The sequence below is a fragment of the Polypterus senegalus genome, chromosome 10 (assembly GCF_016835505.1).
Source record: "Polypterus senegalus isolate Bchr_013 chromosome 10, ASM1683550v1, whole genome shotgun sequence".
NCBI lineage: Eukaryota > Metazoa > Chordata > Cladistia > Polypteriformes > Polypteridae > Polypterus > Polypterus senegalus.
This window is the reverse complement of record NC_053163.1, coordinates 162,188,453-162,215,438: the sequence shown is the minus strand read 5'-3', so window position 1 is coordinate 162,215,438 and position 26,986 is coordinate 162,188,453. Positions and strand designations below refer to the sequence as shown.

General features: G+C 50.2%; 1 protein-coding gene across 1 annotated transcript; it reads right to left on the bottom strand.

The window, feature by feature from the left end:
• Positions 1 to 652: 652 nt before the first annotated feature.
• On the bottom strand, positions 653 to 10,294 carry LOC120537914 (calponin-2-like). Its single transcript, XM_039767188.1, has 7 exons — positions 10,105 to 10,294; positions 6,216 to 6,337; positions 5,856 to 5,922; positions 4,846 to 4,983; positions 4,629 to 4,745; positions 4,228 to 4,374; positions 653 to 970 (listed from the first exon to the last, which is right to left on the bottom strand). The coding sequence occupies exons 1-7, from the start codon at positions 10,165 to 10,167 to the stop codon at positions 710 to 712; spliced, it is 915 nt and encodes a 304-aa protein (XP_039623122.1). The 5' UTR covers positions 10,168 to 10,294; the 3' UTR covers positions 653 to 709.
• Between the last annotated feature and the right edge of the window lie 16,692 nt (positions 10,295 to 26,986).

Below are 26,986 nucleotides of genomic sequence, written 5' to 3'. Positions count from 1 at the left end.
CGCCGTGGACGCGCACGTCACCTACGCACGCGCAAACAGTGCACCGTATTCACGGTGCCAAGACTGCTGGCGGGTCCCAACTGAACTACACCAAGTCGCGGCGTCCTGAATAAAATAATCAAAATCTTCGGCATTAAAAATACAAAAATCTATAAAAACAAACGGATAAAAAAAAATGAAATGGCAGTTGGCACCACAGGGTCTTAAAAAAAACCAGCACACTGTCGAGATTAAAAGATCAAATTACAAATCAGCGGTGCCCCTCAGAATGGCTTTGGCTCCCGTTGCTAAATGCTGCCCCCTAGGGGGGCGAGAGTGAACTGAGAGCGGCGCCGCGCAGCACACGGACACGCGCACAGTCACAGGGCTCGGTGCGTCTGCGACCGAAACAAAGGGAGGCGCTGGGAAGGAACGAGTTAACTGCGGGAAATGAAGAAGAAGAAAAAGAAAAAAGCCTGCCATCAATAAACGACCTACAATATAAAATAAAATAAAATAAAATAAAATAAAATACAAATGAAAACGAGCGTGGGGCTGACAACGCGGTTCCCTTCCGAGTGTGGACTCGTGTGTCCTTTTCTATAAGAAAAATACTTGCAAATTAAAAACGAAGCCACGTCCATGAAAGTGGCAGGACCCCCTGACCCCCCACTTTTTTTTTTTCTTTCTTTGGTCGCCTTGTCGCCATCCAGAGTCCTCCCCGTCGGCCTTAGTAGTCGCTCTCGTGCACCACGTAGCCCCGCTCCTCGTATTCGATCCTGCCGTCGTCCTCCTCCTCACCCTCCATGGCTTCTCCCTTGGGGCAGTACTTGGAGTCGTAGATCTGCCGGCCCAGCCCAAAGTTCAGGCCACTCTGGGTGGCACCCTGGTTGTAGCCCATCTGCAGGGACATGGTGGTGTTGTCGCACTTGTCTGTGCCCAGCTTGTGGTCGTAGATGGCACGCCTGGTGCCAGGAGCCGTCATGCCAGTCTGAAAGGGAGAAGAAACAAATGAGGTGCCAGACACAAGAACGGCCAACAACAATGGCTGCCGAGCAAGCAACCCGCCTGCTGCGACATGCGCTACACTGGCAGTTAGTGCCCGGCTTTGACAGTTAACTCCTATTGGCATTTTCTTAATTTGAGTAGAGGAGAACAGAGGGTCCTGTGACAGCTGTGACAGTGTGGCGCCACCTTCAGCCCCCCAGTTACTTTATCTGCAGGTGGTCTGTGATGGCACGGAGTGTCCACGAAGTCGGGGCTGGCAGGGACAGACGGACGCGTGTGCCGTCCTTCATAAATGGGACAGGCGTACAGAGAAATGCCACGAATGGAACGAGGCACGCGAGCCGTAAACTTTACTGCTCATCAATCGGTTTTGTGTGAAGTGCGGCACCTGGAAGGTCCAATGAAGAGTGGTCTGCGGATTCAAAGCAACGCGTCAAGACAGACGGGCACCCGTGAAGACAACGGGCGCTGCAGAACGCTGGTAATTTGGGGCAAACACAGCTACACTGGCACTTACTTGGGGGGTCTGTCTCCATCCAAAAATCACTTTAATCATCCTCATCTTTGACTCACCCTGCCCGGGTTGGGGGGCAGACGGACAGGGGCGTCTTGTACCAAGGAGTGGCCTCCGTCTGGTCACTCGGTCATCGACCGTCACGTTCTTGGTCAGCTCTTTTTAAGGCTCTACTCTCACACATCACTCGGTTTGGTCCAAAGGTGCACCACTGAAGAATCGTGGAGGCCACGTGTCACCACCGTCGTCCCCAGAGCCACACAGTGTGACCTCAGGGCTCTGCTGGCAGGTCCTCCAGCCTCCTGGCTTGGTTTGTGCTCACCTGGCAGACCTTCCCACATCAGGCCGATCCAGAGAATGGACCACCAGGAGAAAGTTCAGCTCGGGGCATAACAAAGGCCCCCCAATGCGAGATTTCAATTTTTAACAAATTCCTCAACACGTTCTCTTCATTTGGGTGGCGTGGGAAAAAATTCACATGAATCGCTTTGGCACAAGGGCGCAACATAAATCGTGTAAAGAGTGAAGCGAGGGTCTCATTTCTGGATCCGCTGTGCGTAAACATTCACACATTGGGGTCAAGATCTGATCAGGGTCGCACGTTTAATAACTCAGCGAGTCGGGCGGTCACGGTGCCCGCTCATGGAAACAGGACAAGTTCGAGTGTCAAGTCAGGGGGGAAGGCTCAGTATACGCCGGTGACGACCACCCATCAGCACCCACCCAGACGTACACCGCGGGACGCAGCAACGAGGAGGAGCTCGTCTGTCTGATGTCTCAGGTTTTACACATTCGACTGAATACAAAAAAGGCAGATGGCAGCTGACCTCGCCGTACCCATAAGGCCCGACTACGGGCATCGGCTTCATCAGGGGTGAGCTTGTGCGACACGATGGCACGTCCTTCACTTCACCAATGACGTAAGGGGACAGTAGGCCCTCCGATGTGCGCGATGCGGAAAACACAACCGCAATCACAGAATGAAACGCTTAAAAACGGAAACGTGTGGAGTTTGGAGACCGAAGGGGTGGCGGGTACAAAACGTCCCACTAAGGGGCGTCTGCTTTCTAGTTTGTTGGTTTTCAAGTGAACTCAATTCTGCCGTTTGTGCCCACGTGTCCCGCGTTGTCTCATTAAAGGCACACGTGAATTAGCTTGAAATGTCGAACTGAACCGTGTCAGACACCCTGACATCATCGAAAAAAAAAAACCTAAAACACGAGCTGAGCGGCACAACAATAAACCGGCGACTTCAACGAATGTGGACAACGACGGTTCTGTAAGTTTAGCCAGCGTACCATCGACTGGACGGACACTAAACGACCGCGTCACACCACCTCAAGAACACGGAGACGTTAAGATCAAAGTGTGAATCGTCAGCTGCAGGACGCCAGTCTGCGCCCGTACGAGTCCAACATGGCGCTCAACAAAATGACAGACGCGTCCGCTCTTTAAACACTGGAGAGCAGGAGTCGCGCTGCCACAGTCAAACTCCTCGACCCGTGTCTCTGGACGCCATTCTTTGAAAGATTCGTGGCAGTAAAATCGATGGTGTAGTTGGTCAAAGCCAGCGTTCCCATCATAGTGACAGACGAGGAAACGTTTGGCTGTACTTCGACTCTTTTATGTTGGCACCATACGCCACGTGAATCGTTTCACCGATCTCAATGTCATTCGTGACCGGCGCCAACCGTTAACGGGTTCCCTTTCAGAAACTAACAACGATGTTTCAGGATTTCATAAACATTTGATCTGCCGGTGACGAGACACGCGACGTCCACATTCGACTCCTCCGTTATAAACTCGGCCCGGCAGGGCTGGGCAGGGCAGGGCAGGCGTCTCCTCAGATGCCACGCAGGTCGCGCTTTCGTTTTTCTAAAACTGAAGTTCACCTTCGGCTCAGAAGGGCACTCGCCATCCTACTGCAGCCTCAGCACACAACATCACGGAGGATCTCAGTTGTGCCAGTGTGCCGTTTCGTTAAAGTGCCACCTCAGTGTTGGTGAAGCTGCTGGTACTACTTGGAGTAAAAAAACCAAAACACATAAAAACCCGAATCAGGGAACAACAAACCGGATTCCATAGGAGCCCAAAAACAGTCGTCATCAAGTGTGACCCCCAGAACTTGTTTAATGGGACGGCAGCTCTGAGATTTAACGTCGACCACCCACGAGATGACCACCTTCATTTCCAGTCCCGTCAGCACAAGCCAAGCAGAGCGGACCACTTCTAAAATAAAATAAGGAACCACTGCAGGGGGACTTGGGGGGATTATTTAAAAACTCTCACAATTAACCTGCAGCCCCTGCCTTGGGTATCCAGGGGTCCTAAATGGCGCTCAACTGCTCCACGTGATGTCCACAGGCTGAGGGGCCCGATATCTCCACCAAAGTGTGGCCCACCTAACGAGGGGTCAGACAGACCACAAGTGTCAACGTGTTGGACAAGCCACCCTGACAGGTGTGCCACTCTGTGATGGGCATACAAGGGCAAGAAAATAAAAACTGTGAAGAGTGAACACGTGATGAGACCCCACGACCAGCACTGGAGAGGATCAAGCCCAGCAGAGACACAAGGGGGCCGAGACCCCCAAAAGCTCCGTGTGCGATAGACCAGCTCCGCCATCAGCCAAACCACCCACTGAGCTCGATGGACCGAATGGTCCCGCCTGTCAGACCCCATTATGGGCCCCCAGTGACATACCAATTCACCCACAGCCCCCCTACCTGACTCGCTCCTTTGTTGGTGCCCATCTGCAGGCTGATGGTGGTGTTATCCATGGGTGGCTGGATGTGGGCCTTGGGGTCATACAGGTGTCTTCTGGTGCCATAGGCATTCATACCTGCCTGGCTGGCACACTTATTAGTGCCCATCTGAGGGGAAACAGAAAAAAAAAAACACTTCAGTAGGACATAAGACCACCACGTAACAGCAGCTTGGCGGGGGTAAGCAGACAGCAGAAGAGAATCTGTAAACAAACAAAGGGCTACATGGCTCGGGGGTCTCAATACCATGCAGTATTCAGGGTGCAGCGGACCCCTAAAGCCAGTCAAAGAAACTACTTGGTGGTCTCAGTAAGAACAAACCAATAGAAAAGCAAAGAGAGCCATTCTGGTAGGCCTCGTACCTGCAGCCCGATGACACACTGACCCGCCTTCATCTTCTCTTCATCAAACATGCGTTCTTGGCGGTCCGCGTACTTCACGCCGATGTCCACTCGGCTTTGGATCCCTTTGGTTTTTGCCTGAGGACAAGAGCAGCAGAATTGGGTGGGAGTGTGAGGAGGAGAGAAGACCTGCCCGTCAGACAGACACACACACACACACACCACTCGGGGGGCTTACCATGCCTGCCAGGGCCAGGAGGGTGGTCTGAACCTGAGTCATGTTCCCATTCTCAAACAAGTCGTTGGCCTCAAAGATGTCATGCGGCTTGATCCCGTAATCTGTGATGGCTTTAATGAAGTTGGAGAGATTCTCGAGCTATGGAAACAAAGAGCACACGTCAGCCCCCCCCATGTCAGATGCCAAGTGACCCCCCCACCCTGCCACACACAGGTGGTGTCTGTGGCCGTACCCCATCATGCCCCCTCCACCCACACCAGGCACAAAGTTAAAAACGTCAAGCAAAAGAAAACGAGAGACACGTGCAGACTACCAAGTGCGAGTACGAGACGGTTAGTGCCTGGCATCGGCACGGAGAGCGGGCGTGGGCTCCCTACGGGTCCTACCACCATGTCACCATGGTCAGTGATCAACAGCTACACACCACCAGGCAACATCACATTCAGCTGTTAGTTGTGCCCATCACTTGGTGGTCTACTCAAAGAGCGGAGGCTTCTGTGGGTCCACTTGGCACTTTACTGTCACCAACCCAGAATGAAAACCAAAGACCCCCCCAACACACAAAGGACACGTAAATCCTGACAAGACAAACTGGAATGTGGGTGGCCTCTGGAGCAGCCCCCCCAAATAGAGGACCACCGAGTCACCCTACAATTGATGCCACTGCCAAAAGCACAAACCGCTGAACAGGCACCTCAATACAATTTCAAAGTGAAGTGCCCTTTCTGTTCTGATAAGCCCACCACTGTGGGGGCATACAAGTCAAACTGGTAGAAATTACAGGGAAGAAAATCAAATCCATCCACATCTTCAGCATGGCAACACTCCTCCAACCACCAGGGGGCGCCGCCAAACAATCCAGTTCAGCCATAAAAAAAAAAAAAAAAGTTCCTGGCAAGCATAAAAGTGTCTCTAAGCTGGCACACCATACAACTAGTCTCACGCACTGGCATCCCAAGGCACATGCCCACATGGGCTCAACAGGGTGGGTAGCGGCGGCCGATCCTCACCTGGTGCCAGTTCAGCTTTGACCGATTCACTTTCCGCACAGAGCCCGGCTGCAGTCTGTTGATTAGCCTGAGAGGGTAAGAGAAAATAAATGCAATTAGACCCACTTGTGCCATTCTGTGGCATAGCTGGCACTAAAAAGTGTTATTTCACTGATGGTACTTGGGTGACGAGATGAAGCAGTTGGCTCACAAAACTTTCATACCTGCTGTACATGCACACTGGCATGGCTTAACCTCATGAGGGCTTCTGTGGGCACCGCCAAGAGAAAGGGTGCCATAAAGAGCCAACCTCATCTACACTCTTCAACAAGCATGTGTGTCACGTCGGGGTATAAAGCCAAGCTGGCACAGATGACTTACTCGCACAGGATGATGCCATCCTTCAGGCCCTTCTGAAAGTCGCTGCCAATCTTCATCTCTGTGATGTCCTCAATCCAGATCCTCAGCTCCTCTTCCTTCTGGTAGTCGTACTTCTGCGCGATCTGCCAAGTACAAAACCAGACATATCAGCAGTGTGCCACACCAAGCACAAGGGGGCACTGCCAACTGCAAATCAAGCACACAGCGTTGTGCTGAACCACAATCCCCCGTCAAGTGGGCACTAGGCGAGAACTGAGAGACGCCCTCCATTACCACTCACACCTTGGCATACACGACGACACCTCCGCTCACCAACGTGTGAGACCACACAGAGCAAGAATGGAACGGTGATGTCAAGCAGACGAGAGAAGCCACGACCCTCCCGATGAGAACAAACTAGCGAGAGGAAGTCGGCTAACCGACAAACGGAAGAGACGCAGAGGAGCACAAGCACCCCTGCAAACCGCTGCCAAGGTGGTGCCGCGCCTACTTCCAAGCCAGAGAGCGGCACAGCCCGACATCACCAAACTGCATGGACTTCAGCGCCTCCCCCACATATAGCGCCTTTCAGGGGATACGCTCCAGGACGGCTTCACAATGGGGCTTAGCGGGCATCGCCATCCGACTTTCAGCAAACATACAGCAGTGTCACTGGCAGTCCTCAAGTGGGCACCCCGGGTCTTCCGCACAGGCCTTTTCCACAAGTTGTTGGTTTATTTGCAGCCCCTGAGATTCTCACCCGCTTACCCAACTCAGGGCAGGCACATCCATGAGCAAAGTGCCAGTCCCGCGTGCAAGGACGGTGACATGACCTTCTGGGGTGACACACCGGGTCGTACAGTGGACCTTCATGGACAGGTGGTTACCCAAAGGGACTTCCAAATCCCAAGCAGGTGCTGTCACATTTTTAATGGCCTAACAACAATGGTGGCAAGGATGGCACTGCTATCATGTGATCAGAAGGGGACTGCCCTGGCCACGGGTTGGGGGGTGTTGAGCCACTATGCAGGTGTGATTGTGGTTATTGTACAAGCCCCCTAACCCCCACTGACCATCCGGACAAAAGTGACGGCAACAGAGACTTTGACTGGGATGGCAGGACAGAAAGACCCTTCAGACACGTAGAGCCTGCATGTGACACCAGTCGGCCCTGAGCCTGGCGTGCTGCCCACCTGGGACAGGCTCTCATAGACAGCACCCTAATTAAGACCCTCCCCGTGTCTGTCACAGGGCATCACAACTGTTGGCACAGGAATCACCCTCAGCAGATTCCCCCGCCCCCCAATATTGTGCCATGGCGCCTTTACTATTAAGTGTGTTCTGCATGGAGATGAAGCCCCCAGTCTGGATGATCATTTAGGCCCCTCTGTGTGTGTTCACCAAACACCCCCAGTGAGATGCACTTCATCACCGGGCGGCCAGCGGCCCACTTGACAGGCAGCACAGCTTCACGATGTGGCTACGGGCCGAGGGCACACCTGCAGATGCCAGTCTCCAGCTGAGCACCTCACCACCAATGCCACCGCACACCGACACCCAGCACTCTGTATGGGTATTGGAGGCGCTATTAAAAATGAAGCCTGAGAGGGGTCCATTAATGCAGGATGGGAGGGGGTCTCTGTGACCCCCTACAGCTGAGCCTGATGGCAAAGTGCCACATTACAACACCTTCGAGGGCACAGGACATGAGACTTCAGTCCAAAGAGGTTACAATTTCACACAATAAGACTGTCACTGTGCCAAGTACATATGACAAAGAAGCGATCCCACCCGCCTCCCCATGGACTGAAACTCACTTGTGGGGGGCTTTACCTTGAGACACACTCACTTTCTACCCCTCAAGTAAACTCACACTCACTTCTGGTGTGATTAGCGTATATAGCGCCTTTACAAGGAGAAGCAACCAGCGCAGGGTTACAGGGGACCAATGCTGGTGGCATCAAGAACAGAGCAAGCAGCAAGGCCACCCGCCTGTCCGTCATCAGCACCCTCACCCACTCTGCCTGCTAACAGGACACAGGAGGTACCACATGGACTTGGGGGGCAACATGTAAAACGTCACACAGGCAGCAGCCAGGCTGAGATTTGAACCCAGCGTTACAGGGCTGTGGGGACACAAAGCACCAGGCCACTGGCACAGCAGGAACATCAAGACCAAGGAGTTCAAGCACCCTCATGGCACACAGCAGGGCCTACGGTCAATTTACAGAGCTTTGACGGTTCCCAGATGGCACTCTGGCATCTACACGCTCTTCACACCTGCTGCCCCTCACTACACAGTGACCCTTTCCAAATCACCCCCATTCATCAGTGCCCCCTGTAGGTCGCACCACATGACATCCTTACAGATGGCTGAAAGGAGCCCCCACTTTAAGGAGGTGCCCACACCAGTTAACTCGGGCAGCATTTCAGTTAACGGTTGGAAATGAAGGGGAAGTGCATTTTGGAGTGAAGCTGGGCAGCCCACCTTTACGCCAGGATAAGTGGGAATCGGGAACAGACTACCGAGACGTGAAGTTGATGCAGAAACCTTGAGAACCTTTAAGACGAATTAGGAGGGGACACTGGGACAGCTTGGCCATTAGCCAAACACTCCAGTGACAAATGGCCTGAAGGGTCTCCTTCTTAATGTACTTCGACAATCTCGTGTCACTTTACCACAAGTATGGTGGAGCCATTTTATCATATGGTGACACAAAGCCCCCTTATGGGCTCCACATCTGTGTCCCTACCTGATGAATCTTCATACTGTCGGGGGATTCAGTATGGCACCAGACGGCCACCTATCAGGAAATGCCAGACTTTGGGGGTTGGAGGCATTGTGAGGAATCTTTTGAATGTATTGTTCTAACCCACCATTGTTGGTAGATAGAGATGAGCCCACCACAATTGAAAATGTCAATATTTACTTTGAAGACACCGGGCCGGCTGACGAGATACTTGAGGCAGACCATTGTGAGGGGATTGGATTTACTTTAGATACCTAAATCAAGTCATCGCCCGCCCACCTCACTCCGACGTCTCCCCTTCACAGTTTGTCTAATATTAATTGTCACAATCAGGACATGCTGAGGGTCTTCCGGCCTGGTAGAGGCCTCTCAGATTTTGAGCATCACCACAAACCAACACTGCATGAAGACACATGCGATGACTGAAGTGTGTGCAGTCAGGGGAGACGATGACACGTAAAGTCCACCAAGAACACCCCAGCTGCAAATCAAACAAGCCCACCAGGAACTACCTGCTGAGCCACCAGGCACTGTGCTTTTCAAGCTTCCAAAGCTATCAGTGTCAGCCATGTTTGGGTTCATTTGTGCAGCTGGGCACCAAGGAGACTTCAGTCTCCCAAATATTATCGGGGGGCACTATTATCAGTTTGAGGGGGGCACACAAACAAGTGAGCAGTTACTTTGGCTCGTGTTTTTGCGGTTATATAGCGCCTTTCACAGAAAGCTGCTTGACGGCGCTCCTCTAACGGAGTCGGCGGGTCTCGACTTTTTATGATCTCTGAACGATTCCCACGTCGACTTTCCGACAACTCAAAGCGAAGGCGCCGCCAGAAAGCGAAGTCGTTCAGACGCAAGAAAACGGTGAGAGAGAACGCGCGCGCGGGCGGGGCCGAGCGGAAGTGAATGGAAACGTGTCCGAAAGTTGTATTTAAAAAAAAAAAAAAAGCCTTCGTGGCCTAACGTGCGACGGCGCGGACCTAAATGGCGAGTGGTTCGGGTGTCAAGTCTCACGCACGGCGTTCACCTTTGCAATGGGGAAGCCTCGGCCCAAACACCGTGCGCAGGTACGCGATGGCGTGTCGCGGCGCCCTCCCCCAACTCGGTACACGGGCACACCCCATCACTCCGTCCGTCCGTCAGCCACCGACCGCAAAACTTACTTTGTTCTTGACCTCGGCGGACAGGCCGTACGCGGGCCCTTTGTTGAACTGGGAGCCGGCCATTCTCTTTCGCTGCTGATCTTACACGACTGCGCTGATATCGGCTGAGTCCTCGCTGCGCGCTGATATAACCCGAGTCTACACGCACACTTCCTTGGCGCTCCACCCCCTTACTGTCCCCTCCCCAAATTAGAAAATCTCAGCCCCTGATCACGCCCGCGCCACGCCTTCGCGCGTGAAGACTCGAATCTGTGCCGTTGACCACGCCCCACGATCGAGGGCGTTCACGCCCCTGCTGCTCAACTGTGAATCTGTGCAGCTAGCCCCGCCCCCGCCCTCGCGCTTAATCCTGATTGATATCAGTTCAGAAAAGTCCTTATAAGGGAAGAAAAAGCCGAATTCCTTTCAGATGGGAGTTTCCCGGAGTCCCTCCCTGTCCCGCTCACTTTTGCTCCTGAATCACAGCTCCTCGTGACGTGGTCACATCCAGGGGCTGGCAGGCGGGCGGGACGCTAGATGGCTCGACAAACGGCCCACAAAGCCCAGCGAGGGGCAGCGGGACCGGACTGGCGCAGTTTTTGGGTTTATTTTTTTGCATCAATGTTTTTTCCCCCAAAGCTGCCCGTTTTCTGCCTGATGATCACCCAGCGGACTACTGCCATGGAATCCGTTAGGAGTAAAGCAGGCCGTTAAGACAACGCAGCTCTGCTAACCTGGAGTGACATCCGGTGCGGAAACTGGTTATGATCTCCAGCTAATGGCGTCACTGCTTTTATAGTAACCTTGGGCGCGGCTCGATACCGAAACGAGCCATAATAAAGGGGTAGGGGGGGGCGTATCGCAAAGAGTACAACTTGTACGAGTTTCTGAGTGTACAAAAACAGCTGACAACACGTCCAGCTTTCGTGGCTCTTTGATCAGAGGGTCGAGGACCCCCAGCATGCGCGGCGGGACGTCACTGCGCCTTACACACGTGTCACCTAAGAGTTGATTGGATTGCACTTATCATTGTAAGCGTGGCCGGCCTCCCAGCCGGAGTGGGTTCTCCCCTTCTCCCTGCCTCAGCTGTGCCCCCCCCAAGTCACCAAACAGTGGCCGTGAGTACAGAGGGGTGATAAAGGTAAGGCAGTTTAGTTGGTGGGCCAGAATGGGAAGCAGTGCCCCATGACCTGGCAGCAGATGGCAATGTTGTGCAGATTTAAATAAGTGCTTAACCTGCCGCAGTATAGGAAAACAAACTCATCCCAGTCGTCATAATCGAATTTCCCCAGTTTTAAATTTAAAAACTTCTTATCTAGAAAAAAAACGGACTTTCTAAGTGTGTGAAGCTTTTTTTTTGTGCCTGGCACTGCCCATCTGTTTTTGGATTGCTCATTTAGGCCCTTGTGCCCAGCCTTGCCCTACCTTTGCTCAGGTGTGTGCAGGTGCAGCCTCACCTCCTCAGTTCTGCCTTGAGGCTTGAAGGCCCGAGGACTTTAATTGACTCATTACTTTATTTTCTGTGACGTCATTAGGGTTAGGGTGTGTGAACATCCCGCTATTGTGAGAAGTCGTCACCACTGTCATGGATCATTCTGTAAATAGTAAGAAGTGTGACAAATGAGACGAGACCACCAAGTCCATCATTTAGCTAATAGTTTGGTCATCGCACCTGAAGCTATGCCTGTCTGGGCCCGGCCCGTCTGTGGATGGGAAAAAGCTTGGGGTGCTGCTGGAAGAGGTGTGGGTGAAGCCAGCAGGGGGCGCTTAGCTACCTTGAGAGTTCTCAAAGCTGCAGTGCGGTGACAAGGACACGGTGCTGTAAAAATGGCACCGTCCTTCAGATGATATAAAATCAGTGGTCCTGCCTCACTGTGCTTGTTAAAGGTCCATGGGCATCCTTTGTAAAGAGTAGGGGGTACCCGATGTCATTGGCTACATTGGTGGTGGGTCAAGTGCCCCCCCCCCGTCTAGATAAAGTACCCTGAGTAGTGAGAAAAGCGCTATATACTGTAAGTGTGACGAGTTGTTATTATCATCATCATCACTCCACTACCACGTGTGCCATCAGAGAGTAAGGGCACAGAATCACAAGTAGGGCAATCAAACTGTCAGAGTGCACATACTGATATTAGACTGGCAGGTGGCACAAGGTGCCCAGCTCCCCAGACTCTTTCTAAGGCTCTCCACTTCCACAGTGTCCCTTCTGCTTCGCCTTGTACTTCACTTGGTCACTCGCCCTAACTTCCGATGTTGACCCTCTTCGTGGCGCACTTGTGTGGCACTTGTGTGGCACTTGAAGCTGCGCAGTAAAATCCATCCATCTTCCAAACCCACTTTAACCTGGGAGGTGGTGTTGGGAAGCTGAAGGCAATCCCAGTAAGTACTGGGCACAAGGCAGGAACAGGATGCCAGGCCTTTACAACATGAGCTACACACACACAGACAGACAGACAGACAGACAGACAGACAGAGACCATCAGGGGTCAATTCAACATCACAGAGCCACCTTGATACTGTAGGATTGTGGGATACGAGGCCACAGGGAGACAATGCCAACTCCTTGCAGAGAGTGCCCAGGACTTGAACCTGCGCCACTGCCAAGTGAACTTAAGTGCATGCCTGACCCTCAATGTCACTTGAATGCCAATGTCTGCTCACCTTAACAGACCGCCCCTCGACTCCACTGCACTGCTCACCAGTCAAGACGCAAAGTGTCCCAAGTCCTGAAGTCCCAATCCGGGACCACCTCAGCACTCGTACATAAAAAAAAAAAGTTCCTTCAGAGCCCAGGGATATGCACGTATAAGAAAGCCCCCCCCGCACAGGACGTGCCACCTGCATGCCAACAGTCCTCCATTAGACCAAGCCTCCATCGTACGCCGATCATTTAAAGACAGCGGCTCCATATATGGGACATCCTGACTTCGGGATCTCACTGTGTAGCCGGATACTTCATCTGGAGGTCAGGGGCCAGCTGAGGGTCCGCACACTGGAATGTTTCCATCCCGCTGGAGCAGTCCGACAAAAGGCTTAATGGATGAAAAATGAGACCTACGTTTTCCGCCGCACGTCCCACACTACTGGGGCGTCAGCGACTTCCAAAGAATTACCAGAAATAGTGGGGGTGTCAGTTAAAAAGTCAAAATCAAAAAAAGACGACGACGGAAGCTCTCCGTTCCTCCAGATGTTCTTGTTATGGTGGCCTGACTGGCGGTCTGTTGTGAGCTCGGCTCATTCCCAGTTTTCTGTACGGATTCCTCACTTCATTCGCTCCTCCAGAGCTCGCCATACATGAACACATACGCTGGAATGTGAAGATCAGTCACCCTGACCCGGACCCTAATGCTTGGCGTAGATTGGGAAGGAATTCCAGGGCACTACAGTGGTGTGCTGCTTGGGATCAGGGGGCTATCCCAGCATACCCGTCCTGTTGAACCCAAAACACGGTGGGAGCAGGGGGCACAGCCACATCACCAGCAGAGCCAATGGAGGACAAGCGCCAAGGCTGACGTGACTACAGGCCTCATTTCAGCCTGCGACATCCTATTACACAACACCGCCACATCGAGGGGAGGGAGATGGCCAAGATGAAGACCCCCTCAGCCCCATTCCTGACAACACAGATGGTACCATTTGTCAGAAGCCCGTCCCTTGAGGCCGGTAATTTTGGTCATTTCAGTGTCATTTGTCACCGTTCAGTTGTCTCTTTTTCTAGTTTTTGGTCCTTGATATCCTGTTAAATGACGGGGGGGCCGGGGGTATCTTCAGACATGCTGTCTCTCACACATCGGGACGGGCTCCAGGAGATGGTGGTCTAGTCAGTGGCCGTTTCTGCCTCCAACCCCAGAGTGACGAGTGGAGACCACCCAGACGTGAAGGCCAATCTCATTTCTTTTATCTTTCTGACATTCCTTTCTTAATGCACCCAACTGTCCACTTGGCAGAAGTCACGGCTTTCATCCTCTCCAGCTGTGTGCCCAATCAGCGTGGCGTCACTTGATAATGCAGCGGTGCTCGAGTCACTTGAGTGCGCAGCGTAAACAGTAATGGAGACAGAAGGCAGCCTGGATGAACCCCCTGGGCTTTGAAAAAGCACTGCGAGGGTCTGTGAACAAGTCACGAATCCACCACCATATCATAAAGGGGTGAACACTCACACTGCTCAATGTCTCCGTCAGGCTGGAAAACGTCCTCCGGGTTAGGAGCAGGCTTTGAGGAAAACCGTGAAGACGATGGACGATAATCAGCGGAGCTTCTTCTACACTTCGGTTTGCACAGTAAGCAAGCAAAGTGGCGGTGGTCTCGAAAGGACCTCGTGTCCGTCATTCAAATGGAATGGAAGCGAGTGCCACTGACCTGTGGGCATTTAGACTGCTTGGGCTCCAAGCCCTGAGAACCGGGATAAGGCCCACCGTGCCCACCGCGCAGACCCCAGTTCAGCTCAGGGTGTAATTAGCAGGCACAGCGGCCTCTCCTCCTTGGGGTGGTTTAGTCAACTCAGAGTCTTCATCAGTTCAGTGGAATCACTCCGGTGTGTCACTTCAGAAGGGTTTCCTTATTTGGAATAATATTTATTATATTAAAAAAGGTGACAGTACTTTTAGGGTTAGAAAAATTGTATTTTTACGATAAAAAACTGGCATCTGGGTTGCTATAATAAATAAGGTGCCAGTCAGTATGTTTAGGTCTACCGTATAACTTTGTAGTAAAAAGTGTTTTTTTTTTTTACAACACATTCCAACAGAAGGGAATGTTTAACCATACCCAGAAATTCAGGTGGTGTAATAAATATGCCAATCAATAAACCATTAGAAGGTATTGCCAGGGTCAAACGCCAGCACACAGCTCGTCTCAATAAAGTAACAACAGCCAATAGCAAACTGGGACCCTTTAATTATGCACATAGAAAACAATGGAATGTTTAAGGAAACTAGGGCACACTGTCTGGTTTTACTGGTGCCCCACAGGTGTGCCAGCTTATTGAATACAGCCAACCATAAATCAGCTTCCATAACCTCAAAACACCTTCAGCACGCCGGGAAAGATAAAGAGACGTCCGCTAACCTCCCTCCTATTCAAAGGTATGCGGTTCACCGGGAGCAATATGGTAAAAGGGGGCGTGTCCTCACGCGGATATCGGAACTTCACGGCGCTTTACGTTTTACGGCTGTTTACCTTCGCTATTTAACGGTTTTACGCTGTCAGACTAACAGATTTTTTCAGTGTAATTGTAACGTATCAGTAAACGGTAGAAGGTAGAAGAATATCGATTTTACAGAACTTGGCTGTAATAAATAATGAAATGTATTGTTTAAGATTTGCAGGTCATTTTCAGTACTTTTCCCTTTTTTTCAGAAAAGGTTTTTTACTTTCACCCTTCACAGTATTTTTAGCGTTAAATTTACGGACATTTTTTACAGTGTGGGTGTTGGGTAAGGTCATGGGGTCCAGCGGCTGGGGGGCATCTGTTGGTGAAGAGAGACTCACAGTGCGATCTTCAATGGAGGCTCTGATTGGGGGTCTCGAGAGACTGAACGAGGGTCCTGATAAAAACCAACAGCCAGGCCTTTAATGACCTCTTGGGCACGGCCATCAGCAGCGGGTGTGTCTGCGGAGAGAGTGTCGACCTCGTCATCGAGAGGTTTACTGACCTCGGTAGTGACATTCATGGGACTCTGGTGACTGATTGGGAGAGCACGGGGGGCTCATGAGGTCACCACAAAGGGGTGTGTGGCACTCCTGATATCTCAGCCAAAGGACGAAGGTCCTGGTGCCTCCTGTTAGCGAGACATGAACGCCATCAAGTGACCCGAGATGAAGACTGGACTCCTTCGTGTGCGTCTCTTCAGAGGGTCCTCGTGCCCAGTTGGTTTGACTTTGTGCTGCTCATGGAGTCCCAAATGAGGCACACGACCTGCACTGTGAGGGATGTCAGTGACGGCACTACGGCCATGTGGCGCCATTACCCGAGGGTGATCCAGCTGGTAAGATCCTCATTGTTGGGGACCCAAGTGGCTGGACCAGGCCCAGGGGTCGCCCATGTAACACCTGGCTGAGGCAGATGGAGGGTCATTTCCAGAGGGTGGGATTGGGCCGTGTGTCTGCCTGGGGGGTTGCCAGCCAGGATCCCGAGGAGCTGTTTTGCTGTCTGGTGGGTGCAGCAACGCTCTGTACTGGTGCTGCTCCCCAACCGGACTTGTCGACAACAGCAGTGGTGTCTTGTGTGATGTTTTTAGAGTTTCTCGAGCAGGTAAGGGTGCTGACTGAGGTGCAAGCTAAACTTTAAAAATATTCCTTACTTACAAACCATGGCACCAAAGTTGGCAGTTTTTAATGTTCTGCTGTCCGTCACCTCAGGGACGTCTTCAAGAGCTCAGCAGCAGTCAGCCAGCATGCTTGGCCTCCCCTTGCCTTGCGATTCCTTTTCCAGGTTGGAGACGCCCTGAAGAAATCGCTGGCCATCTTCACCACCGAGGCTTTCTGGGAACAACAACAACAACAACAACATTTATTTCTGTCGCACATTTTCATACAAATAATGAGCTCAAAGTGCTTTACATGATGAAGAAAAGAGAAGAAAAAAAAAAAAAAGGACAAAGTAAGAATTAAAATCAGAGAACACTCATTAACAGAGAATAAAAGTTAGGTGGTCCGATGGCCGGGGGGACAGAAAAAACAAACAAAACAAAAAAAAACTCCAGACGGGTCCGAGGCCACGAGACCACCTGACCAGCCCCCCCCGACATAAGCAGAAGTGGTGCAAGCAATGAGCGCTCAGGGCCAGTATGACCGGAGGAGGTCACTCGCCATTTCAGTTGTTTCGGAGGACAAGCTTTATGAAGCCACTTTCTCAGTTCCATTCAGTTCTTCTTCAAATGTCTCCTCTTCTCTGATCTGAGCCGAGCCGAGCTGACAGCACTAACTGTTATGGTGTATAAAATCTACATCTTATTCTGGATTATATTTTGCTCAGACCCAACAAGATGAATTCAGATGTAGGAGGCATTATAATAAAAAGACTGATCCTCTTTTGAATACCTAACTCACTGTTATAACAGTTACAGCCTGAGAAGAAAGTCTGACCCGATACCTCAGGCTATTGATTACTTTACGGATGGACATCAATGGGGTTTACAGCCTGAGAAAGGAAGATCTGAGGCAACCTCAAAAAATTCATTACGTGGGGAGCCTCCATCATACTGACAGCCAGCCCATCAGGCGCAGGGAACATTCATGTGCTGTGAAACCACTTTATCAGAAATAGGCCTCATTTTTAAGTAACGTCAGAGGCAGAAGAAGAAGAGAAACGGTGACGACGGATGAGCCACGTCAGAGAACACAACAGAGACGTGTAGGCAGCTTTCATCCGATCGTCAGCTAACAGCACTCTCATGAACATCGACTGCTAAATCAAGCGCGGCCTGGGACCTTCATCTTTGACATCACGGATTCCTTTCAGTAAGCTTTTTAAAGACTATTTTATCCCGACTTTACTATCGAACTTATTTTCTATTACTTATTATTGTTCTTTAATAAATAGTAACTGGTTTTCATCTGGGGCGGCACGGTGGCGCAGTGGTAGCGCTGCTGCCTCGCAGTTAGGAGACCCTTAAGGGTTCACTTCCCGGGTCCTCCCTGCGTGGAGTTTGCATGTTCTCCCCGTGTCTGCGTGGGTTTCCTCCGGGCGCTCCGGTTTCCTCCCACAATCCAAAGACATGCAGGTTAGGTGGATTGGCGATTCTAAATTGGCCCTAGTGTGTGCTTGGTGTGTGGGTGTGTTTGTGTGTGTCCTGCGGTGGGTTGGCACCCTGCCCAGGATTGGTTCCTGCCTTGTGCCCTGTGTTGGCTGGGATTGGCTCCAGCAGACCCCCGTGACCCTATTCGGATTCAGCGGGTTAGAAAATGGATGGATGGATGGTTTTCATCTTTCTATGCTTTGTCTTAATGTCTACAGTGACTGAAGTAAAAAGGTAGATTTCTAAGAGCACCTGACGTACGTAGCTGGAGATTTTTAAATTTAGTTCTACGCTGCGGGGTTTTCAGGCTGAGAGCGACGGCGCCGCTCAAACGTTAGGGGCAATGCGAGAAGAAGCTGTTCTTGGCTGATAAATGGCCTCTGGTCGAGGATACCGAGTCTCTGTATGTTTTAATATTCTCTTGGAGACCAAAAGTAATATTTAGGTAAGTCTGAGGTCGATTTAAAACATCGCATGTTGTCCGTGTTGATAGTTTATAAGTCTCTTGATGTGCAGAGAGAGACACAAGTTGTGTTACACCGAAAGCATTTGTGTGGTATTTTAAGTGCTAAACGTTAGCCAACTGTGTGTGGGTGTCATTCATAGGGCACTGGTGTGGTCAGGGTCCGAGTGTGTGTGTGTGTGTGTGTGTGTCGATGTACGCCTGTGTGTCTTATTATTTAGGGTGCGGGAGTCGACCAATCCAAGAACGAACTTGACAAAGGGTAACTTAAATATAGTCGATAACACACTCCCCATATGACGAACCTCCTGCGTTGGTACCCGAGTGAGGGGGGGGTGACACCAGAGCGCCACACTGAAGTGCCAATCCTGTCACCAACCCTCAAAGTTGGAGGAGCTGCTTGCAGGGCTGGATGCTGCTTAAAGTCACTAACGTCACACCCAGGATGGAACGATTACCAGTTAAGGGTCTTGTCGAAGGGCCCAATGGTGTGGAGTCCTCTGGAGTTTATGGGATTCGAACCCGGCGACAGGTCCCAAGCCCCAGAGCCAACATTCCACCCGTAGGCCGGGTTTATACATCACGTGACGTGACGTGACGCCTGCTCCAGGTGACGCTCCCGCTACGCTAGTGTTTGACTGTTTATACTCGCGTGCGTACTTTATGTAAATCTGGAGGAATCCCGCAGGTGGCATCACGCGAGAACAGCTTCGGCTTTGCTGTGTCGTGAATTGCCTGGAACGTCCATTAAATTCCGATGACGCCTTACTGAAATATCTCTGAAAAGGATGTTTAATAATTAAGTCCGTCAATCCAGGGATTTAGCGATTCCAGCAAGCATCGGGCACGAGGCAGAAACAATCCCTGGACGGGCATCAGCTCATCACAAGGTGAACACAAGCACACGCAGACACTCGCGTCATTTTAGTGTCACCAAGTCCCCAAATCTGCAGGTCTTTGGAAGGAAACCCAGCAGGAAAACATGGAAACTCCAGGCAGGGAATGCCAGCGACGGGACTCCCTGCGAGACAGCAGTGCCAACGCTCCGCCACCGTGTCACCCCCATGTGTGTGTTCATTATTTAAACGAAATGAGCGATTTATCTGTAAAATGTAACGCACGTACTTTAATGCTCTTCATCATGAAGGTGATGTCGAGTAGAAATCGAAGTTATCCTAAATGTCATAAACGTCACGTGTCCTGTGTGGCCGTTTGCCGCTACTGTCAGGTCAGGAGGAAGCCACAGAAATAAAAGACGGCATGCGAGACTTTTAAAACGCGTCGTGTCCTTACGATCGGGAATATATCAAAGCACCCCGATTCACGTGTATGTCGGCATTCTGCTTCACCACATCGAGCCGATCATTAAACATCGCAGCGCGCACGTCGATCACGTGGGGTCACCAAAGTGGCTTTCTGTCACATGTAGACCGTAAACAGGGACGTCACGTTCCGACTTTTAGCACACTGCGCCCCCCCGACTGTTTGCTGGCACTGCAACTCGCACACGCGTCACGTTCATTTCTGAGGACCTGCTCAGAGGACGCGTCAAATGAACGCCGGGAATGCGTGGCCGCCATGATGTGTGTGTGAAGTGTGTGTGTGAAGTGTAGACGAGCCCTTAGGCTGAACGGAGGAAGTTGACTTGTCAAGCACAGGGTAAGAGCCTCAAATCCGTAACTCCTACAGAAGGACGTGGCGAAGTCCGTGAATATCTGAACATCTGAAGGCCGCCATGTTCTGCGTGCGCTTGGAATTCGGCTCACAGGGACTGAAAGATCCATCGTGCGGTTGTCAGACTTCAAGAATGAAACATGGCAGATCGGCTTTGACCGAGAACCTTTTCTTTTGTTTTCTTTCTCTATTTTTGTGTGAAGTGTCTGACTTTCAATCGTTACTAGAGCTTTACAGACAAAGACATCTGGAATCATCTCACGAAGCCAACTAAAGCTGCAGAACTTTGGTGATTTGGAGACTGGAGCTCCACTTGTGTTTGACCCGTTGCTTTAACAAAGGAGGAAGGCTCACCAAGCGGACTTTTTACCTTCCTGGAACAATGGAGGCCCGTCTTGGCCACTCACAGCGATTCTCCTGTCCCTGCCGTGCCGTAGAGTAAAATCCCAGGCCGATGCGACCAAAGCCAGGGAATCACACAGCGTGAATCAAAAGCCTTCTGGTTTCAGTTTGGACATTTCTTACAAATAATCAACAGCCGTCGATGAGGAAAGCCAGCTGAGCACTTCAATACGTTTAGTGAACACAGACGACACTCCTGATACGCTACAGGGCAACACCGGCCATCTTTGTCGGGTACCCTTCAGTCGGGCGCACTCTGCCCATCCATGCCCCTCGTTCATTCTGTTGGTGATCAGCACCGCTTGGTACTTTGCTGTCTTTGTAAAAATAACTTTATCTACAGTACAAACAACAAAACACCATTTCACCAGGACAAGATGGAGGCACTTTTCCATTTCTTAACCCAGGGGTGGGGCAGCATGGAGGCGCAGTGGGTGGCGCTGCTGCCTCGCAGGTTGGAGACCCATCTGGGTTCACTTCCCAGGTCCTCCTTGTGTGGAGTTTGCATGTTCTCCTCGTGTCTGCGTGGCTTTCCTCCCACAGTCCAAAGACATGCCAGCTGGGTGCACTGGCAATTTGAAATTGTCTCTGGTGGATGTGTGTGTGTGTGCCCTGCGGTGGGCTGACAATCTGCCCAGGGTTTGTCTCCTGCCTTGCGCCCCGTGTTGGCTGGGATTGACTCCAGCAGACCCCCGTGACCCAGTAGTTCGGATATAATGGATAATGGAGGGATGATTGAACATGAAGAGGTGCCAAGTTACCACTGAAACAGAAGGCTTGGCCTGAAGCCGAAACACAGCTTATCCAGCCTCAGTCAGCTACTAGAATACCCAGAAGACATAAAAATGCCCGTATCAAGTCTTCCAACTGGACCCGATCGGACAAGATGGCATACTGAGAGTCACAGGAAGACTCAACAAGGCCGCAGTGCCAGAAGAAGCTAAACACGCTGCAGTTCTCCACAGACGTTCACATTCGGCTTCTCTGGCATTGCAACACCTGTGGTGGACTGGCACCCTGCCCGGGGTTTGTCTCCTGCCTTGTGCCCCATGTTGGCTGGCATTGGTTCCGGCAGACCTCCGCGACCCTGTAGTTAGGATATAGTGGGTTGGATAATCGATGGATGGACGGATAACCCAGGGGTCCTGGGGACCCCCGTGGCTGCGGGTTTCTGTTCCGTTTTTAATTGGACTCCTGGGCTGATTAAGTGAGCTGTTCAATTCTCAGATTCTGTGCTTTAGGGACAACATAAAAATGTGAAAACGAAGTTGGCAAAGTAAACATATTGTGTGCGCATCATTTTCTTTTGAATGTACTAACCAGTTACGTGGGTTGTATTTTCATTCTGCTCTTCCCGGTGTTCTAATCGATTTATTGATCCGTTATTTCCTAATTAGTGCGTCTGACCCTGAAGTAACTCACTAACCCTAACCCTGAGCCTAACGTCATTCAGTGTCCTTTGCCTGGCTGGGTGTCTGCTCTGCTCCTTTTTAGTTGTCCTTATTAAGACACAAAGAAGGGAGCAAAGTGCACCGAGAAAGAGCGAAATTGAATGAAGTCCTCAAGAGAGTTCAGCACTTACTGTCAATCAGAAACATTTCTGAATCGCTCGGTTAAATCCTGCGTCGAGATGTGATCTTTTGAAGAGAGACACTTCACGTCCCGCGAGACGGTCGAGTCCCGTCATACTCACGACCTTCAGAAGTGAAGTCCCGCGGTAAACATGCAGAGCGGGTCAGAGATCACGGAGGTAGGAAAAGTCGAAAGTCTCCAAACAATGAGAGGGAAGATCGCCGGAGCACAAACAAACGGAAAATATTAGTCGCTGAAATAACGGCGTACGAGGACGTCTGGGGGAGAACGGTTATCGGCTTCCAAATGGAGGAGCGGCGGCGGCGTCTCCTTCACAACGGTGTGTAGCGCTGGCGAGCGAAGCCCCCTAGTGTCTAACAAGTGTCAAAATCCTGCTATTGGGCTTTCTGAGTGTAGAATACGAGAAAACCGAGCGAACTAATGAGCTCCGGGTCATCACTTGTCACCGTCACCGATTAGGACTCTGCCAGCAACAAAACCCTGAAGCCACGGTGGGGACGCCGGTCTTAACCTAAACTGCCAAACTGGACCCCCTGGGACTGCAGATTCGCAGTCACTGCTAATAATCGAGAACAGCGGATCTCATTTCATCGGCTGCTCTTTTCACTTTTCTCTCATTCTTCAACAACTTTTTTAATTCAGAAGACATCCAATAATATTTGTCTCAAGCTCTAAATGCTCAGCTCTCTTTAGTTGGTCTCCAGTTATTTTCCCTTTTCCTGTGTCGTCTGCTCCAGTAGTGACCATCAACAAGCAGCATGGCAGACACCCAGGATGATGAAAGCTGCGACGACTTCACCGTCAGACCCGCTAATTAGTAAAAAAATCAATGAAATAACCAGAACGCCGGATAAGAAGAACGACAACGAGGTTGAAAATACTGTCAACGACTTCAAATAAGAAACACTCGACGTATTCCCCATATAACTGCTTATTACATTGTAATAAAAATCGACCAAACGTACTTTGGAATTTCTACAAGGACTCCAAAACAGAACGACTCACTGAATTCGGCTGAGAGTCCAACGATGGGGTCCCCAGGACCGACTTTGGGAAGCCCTGATATAAAGCGTTGGAGCAAACATCCACACAAGTCGCACAAGATCGGCTTTAAAATCAATTCCCATTAAAACTTTATTCCCAATTCCAGAATATCCTCAGCTTAGCAGCTGCAAAAAGCCAACTCTCAATATCCCTCTTTCTCTCTTTCTTTCTTTTCTTATTCCTTTTTAACCCCCACAGTCTTTGGCATCGGGGCCATCAGGGGGTCCGCTGACTGCTGGAGTCGTCACTTGTGAGACTCGGTGCATCGCAGTGCATTCCTGTATGTTAACCACCTGAACAGTTCAGTCCTTAAACTGTATGGCGAGACTACGACATACTTCAAAAGTAAGAATCTCTCTCGGTTGGAATCAGTCAGTCGGTCAGTCAGTCCTGGGGCGAGACGAGGCGTTCTCAGAGAGACACGGTCACATCCCGCGAGACGAGACTTTGTGCCAAGAGGTTTAACCACAGAAATAAAAGACAAAGAGTAGAAGACAAAGTAGAACGTCGTAAAGGGGTTTGGAAACGCGGGCGCGATAAACACACGCAGAGCAGGTCAGAGATCATGAAAATACTAAAATGAGAAAAGATCACAAAACTCAGAGTAAAGATCACATCAGCACGGACAAGCGGAAATTATTACTCAGTAAAATAACAGCACAGCGCAAAGAGATCAAATATACGGACATATGATATGACAGAAGAAGTCGGCAGATATTGTTTGGCTTTAAACTTTAAGTCGCAGAGACTTGTAGATCATCTAGTTTGTGTTGCCATCAAGGAGAAGGCCGGTCTGTCAGAATGAAAAGATTTGTTGTTTGGTGAAAGTGAAATCCACAAACACGACAGGCCACATATCCAAATCTACAATAATCTGTTCACGTTTACATCATTCAATGCTCAAATCATACATTTACACGATTCAGGACCTTACGCTAAGAGACTCTGTGGTCCTGCAACAATTAAAGTTACGACAAGTTTAACTACAAAGAAACGACAATTCAGTCAGGTTTGTATTTATGATCACGGAGAGGCGACGCAACAAAGAGTCGAAAGAGTTCAACGATCAGACGGGTCTGAAATTCTACAGCCAATAATCGATACAAATCCACACGTCCAAAAGTATCACACTTTACACAAAATGTATCTGAAAAACACGGACAAAGAAGTTTTCTTGGATTTCTATACGAATCTGACAGATCCTGCTTGCATAGATAATAAACCAACATGTGACAAATTGTTAGCGATAATGGCTTCGAAAGATGGAGACTTCAAAGACCGAGTTGATATTCGTGTTAATAAAAGCACAGCACAGTTTACTGCAAGTGGCTGATCAGGGAAACGACGAGCGAGCAGGAAGGCAGAGCCCCTAATCTTAGAAGATACAGAAGCACAGTGCTTCATCATATTAGATAGACAGAGATATGAAAGGCGCTATATAATAGATAGATAGATAGATAGATGAGTGAAAGGCACTATATGATAGATAGATTGAGTGAAAGGCGCTATATGATAGATAGATGTGAAAGGCGCTATATAATAGATAGATGTGAAAGGCGCTATATAATAGATAGATAGATAGATATATAGATAGATAGATATGAAAGGCGCTATATAATAGATAGATAGATGTGAAAGGCGCTATATAATAGATAGATATATAGATGTGAAAGGCACTATATAATAGATAGATAGATATGAAAGGGCGCTATAAAATAGATAGATAGATAGAAATGAAAGGCACTATATAATAGATAGATATGAAAGGCGCTATATAATAGATAGATAGATGTGAAAGGCGCTATATAATAGATAGATAGATAGATAGATACTTTATTATACAATAGTCTACCTGTGTGCCTACATTGAGATATCACGTTGAGATTTCCATACAAGTTCAGTCACCGTGAGATCTTCGCTGATGTGCCTCCTCCATTTCTGATACTGAAGGTTTTCTAAACTTAACTTCATGTTCACTCCAGTAGTGTTTGCTGTAATGACTGAGACCATTTACTCCTGTTATGGAGAAGGACATCTTTCACAACTGGAGAGGAGTTCATGAACAAGTGCCACTCAGTCCCATTCAAGTATCCAGAACAAAGCCACTACCTTGTATGTGACAGTGATTCATATTTAAAAAAACAGATATTCAGTTATTAATACTTTACTCCACAATTACACTAAATGATGGAAACATAAAGGCGGTGTGACAAGAAAACCAGGCTGGAGAGCTGAAGCCCTGACTTCTTATTTCGATTCGCCATTTTCAACCCCAATTCTTGGGACCAAAGTGTCATGTGAACAGTTGATGGGGTCAGGAAGTTACTCACCGTGTCCATCGTACAGCCTCACCGGCTTCTGTGTCAACTGGGGGGATTGCTGGGGTCAGTGTGCACAGCAGGACCGGACACCACTGTCATGGCCCCCACGGTGGGGCTGACAGGGCTCTAGCCAGGGGGCCCAGGATCAAAGCGGCCCGGCACGGGATGAGTAGACATTATGCACAAACAAAACGTATGAACAGAAAGCAAGAACTGATCCTACAGCGTTGAGTGTCAACTTCAGCATCAAATATTTTGAAAACTAAAAACAATATCAAAAGAAGTTTCAGATTCCTATTGGGTTTCACGTTTTCCTTAACATTAGGTGAAGGGCCGCGTTTGAATGTGAGGGTCATGGCCGCTGTCATCACCTTAAAGCCAAACAACATAAAACAAACAAACAAACAAACGACGCACAAAAAGCCCAAACTGCACATGGCCCCGCGGTTAGTGCCTTCCTTAAAATCAAAGTCCACATTCTCTGAGCGGTTTGTTATCGTGTGGCTATGAATTACAGCGGATCAACACAAAATGAAGGGTTTAGAGAGCGGAGATCCGCTTCCCTGGGTTTCTATCCATTTCGACTGAATGTTAGAAGGGCCGCGCTTACTTCTAAAAGTCCAGCGTCCGCCATGTGCTTTCACTTCACTTAACAACGTCTTGTCATGACAGCCTCCTCCCTCTACTTCATCTTGAAGATATTCGGTTATCAGCATCCCGGCCACCGGCTCGTCTTCGGCTCATCTGCGCCTTTCCTCTTCCGCCTTCACCTCCTTCTGCGCGCGCGCAATCGCTCTCTCTCTCTCCTCAAGCCCGCCGGCGCGCTCCTTTAAATCGCCCGCCTTCCGAGTCGCGTCATCCGTGGGCTGAAGGACCACCGCGGCCGTTTTCGCGGAGCCTACTAGATGCACACCCCCAAAGTCTACAGGGCAACACACTGAAAGATCGCAAATCGGTAAGTCAGACTTTTATACAGCGCCCGTCACACAACACTCTGAGGGTCCAGGACCCCCAGCTCGATGTGAGGGGGCGCCTCAATGAGCTCTCAACATAACCAATGTGCGCTTTTCTTTGGAGAAGAGTGTTTTTATGCATGTACCCAACAATAAATGAAGGGTTGTGGGTGACTGCTGGTTTTGTGTTTGTCCCCTCAAGGTCATTCATTTAAAAAATGAGGGAAAGGCAGGTCAGTGAGACCCCTCTCCAGAGGCAGGTGTCTGCAGCTCCACCACTCCTGTACCTGCACTGGGGGGTCTCGACTTATGGAGGCCTTCACACCGACCACCCCTCACTGCTGAGATTCAACGCCTGGATCATTAGTGAGCTCTGCATGCTTGTGCCCAGGGGGCACTAGGGCAGTGGGGCAGCTGTTTTCATAAATGACCCTTCATTAGGAGGTGGCGCCCCCTTAGGTTGGAGGACTGGACACCACAAGGCTGCCAGATGAGTGAAGGTCAAATGGCACTGAGAGTCAATTGATCTGCCAGGCCAACGTCAAATGAAGTAAACTGCCAGCTAAATCAATAGCTGTGTATGCAGTGGCGCCCCCTGTGGTGGTGCCAAGTCCCCTCTTTTTCCCACTTCTGTTCCATCTTTCAGTTTTCATCTGAGGTTCTGAGCCCTCCAGTCAGCCCATGTGTTTGCCCAGTGCCCTCGTGTCCTGCTTT

What these genes read in the sequence shown, in the direction of transcription:
- LOC120537914 (XM_039767188.1), bottom strand. Translation starts at nt 10,167, where the DNA reads ATGGCCGGCTCCCAGTTCAACAAAGGGCCCGCGTACGGCCTGTCCGCC. An exon ending in CCGCCGAGGTCAAGAACAAA is followed by an intron (nt 6,338 to 10,104) that starts GTAAGTTTTGCG and finishes TGTACTTGGCAG; the next exon opens with ATCGCGCAGAAGTACGACTA. An exon ending in GATGGCATCATCCTGTGCGA is followed by an intron (nt 5,923 to 6,215) that starts GTAAGTCATCTG and finishes TTACCCTCTCAG; the next exon opens with GCTAATCAACAGACTGCAGC.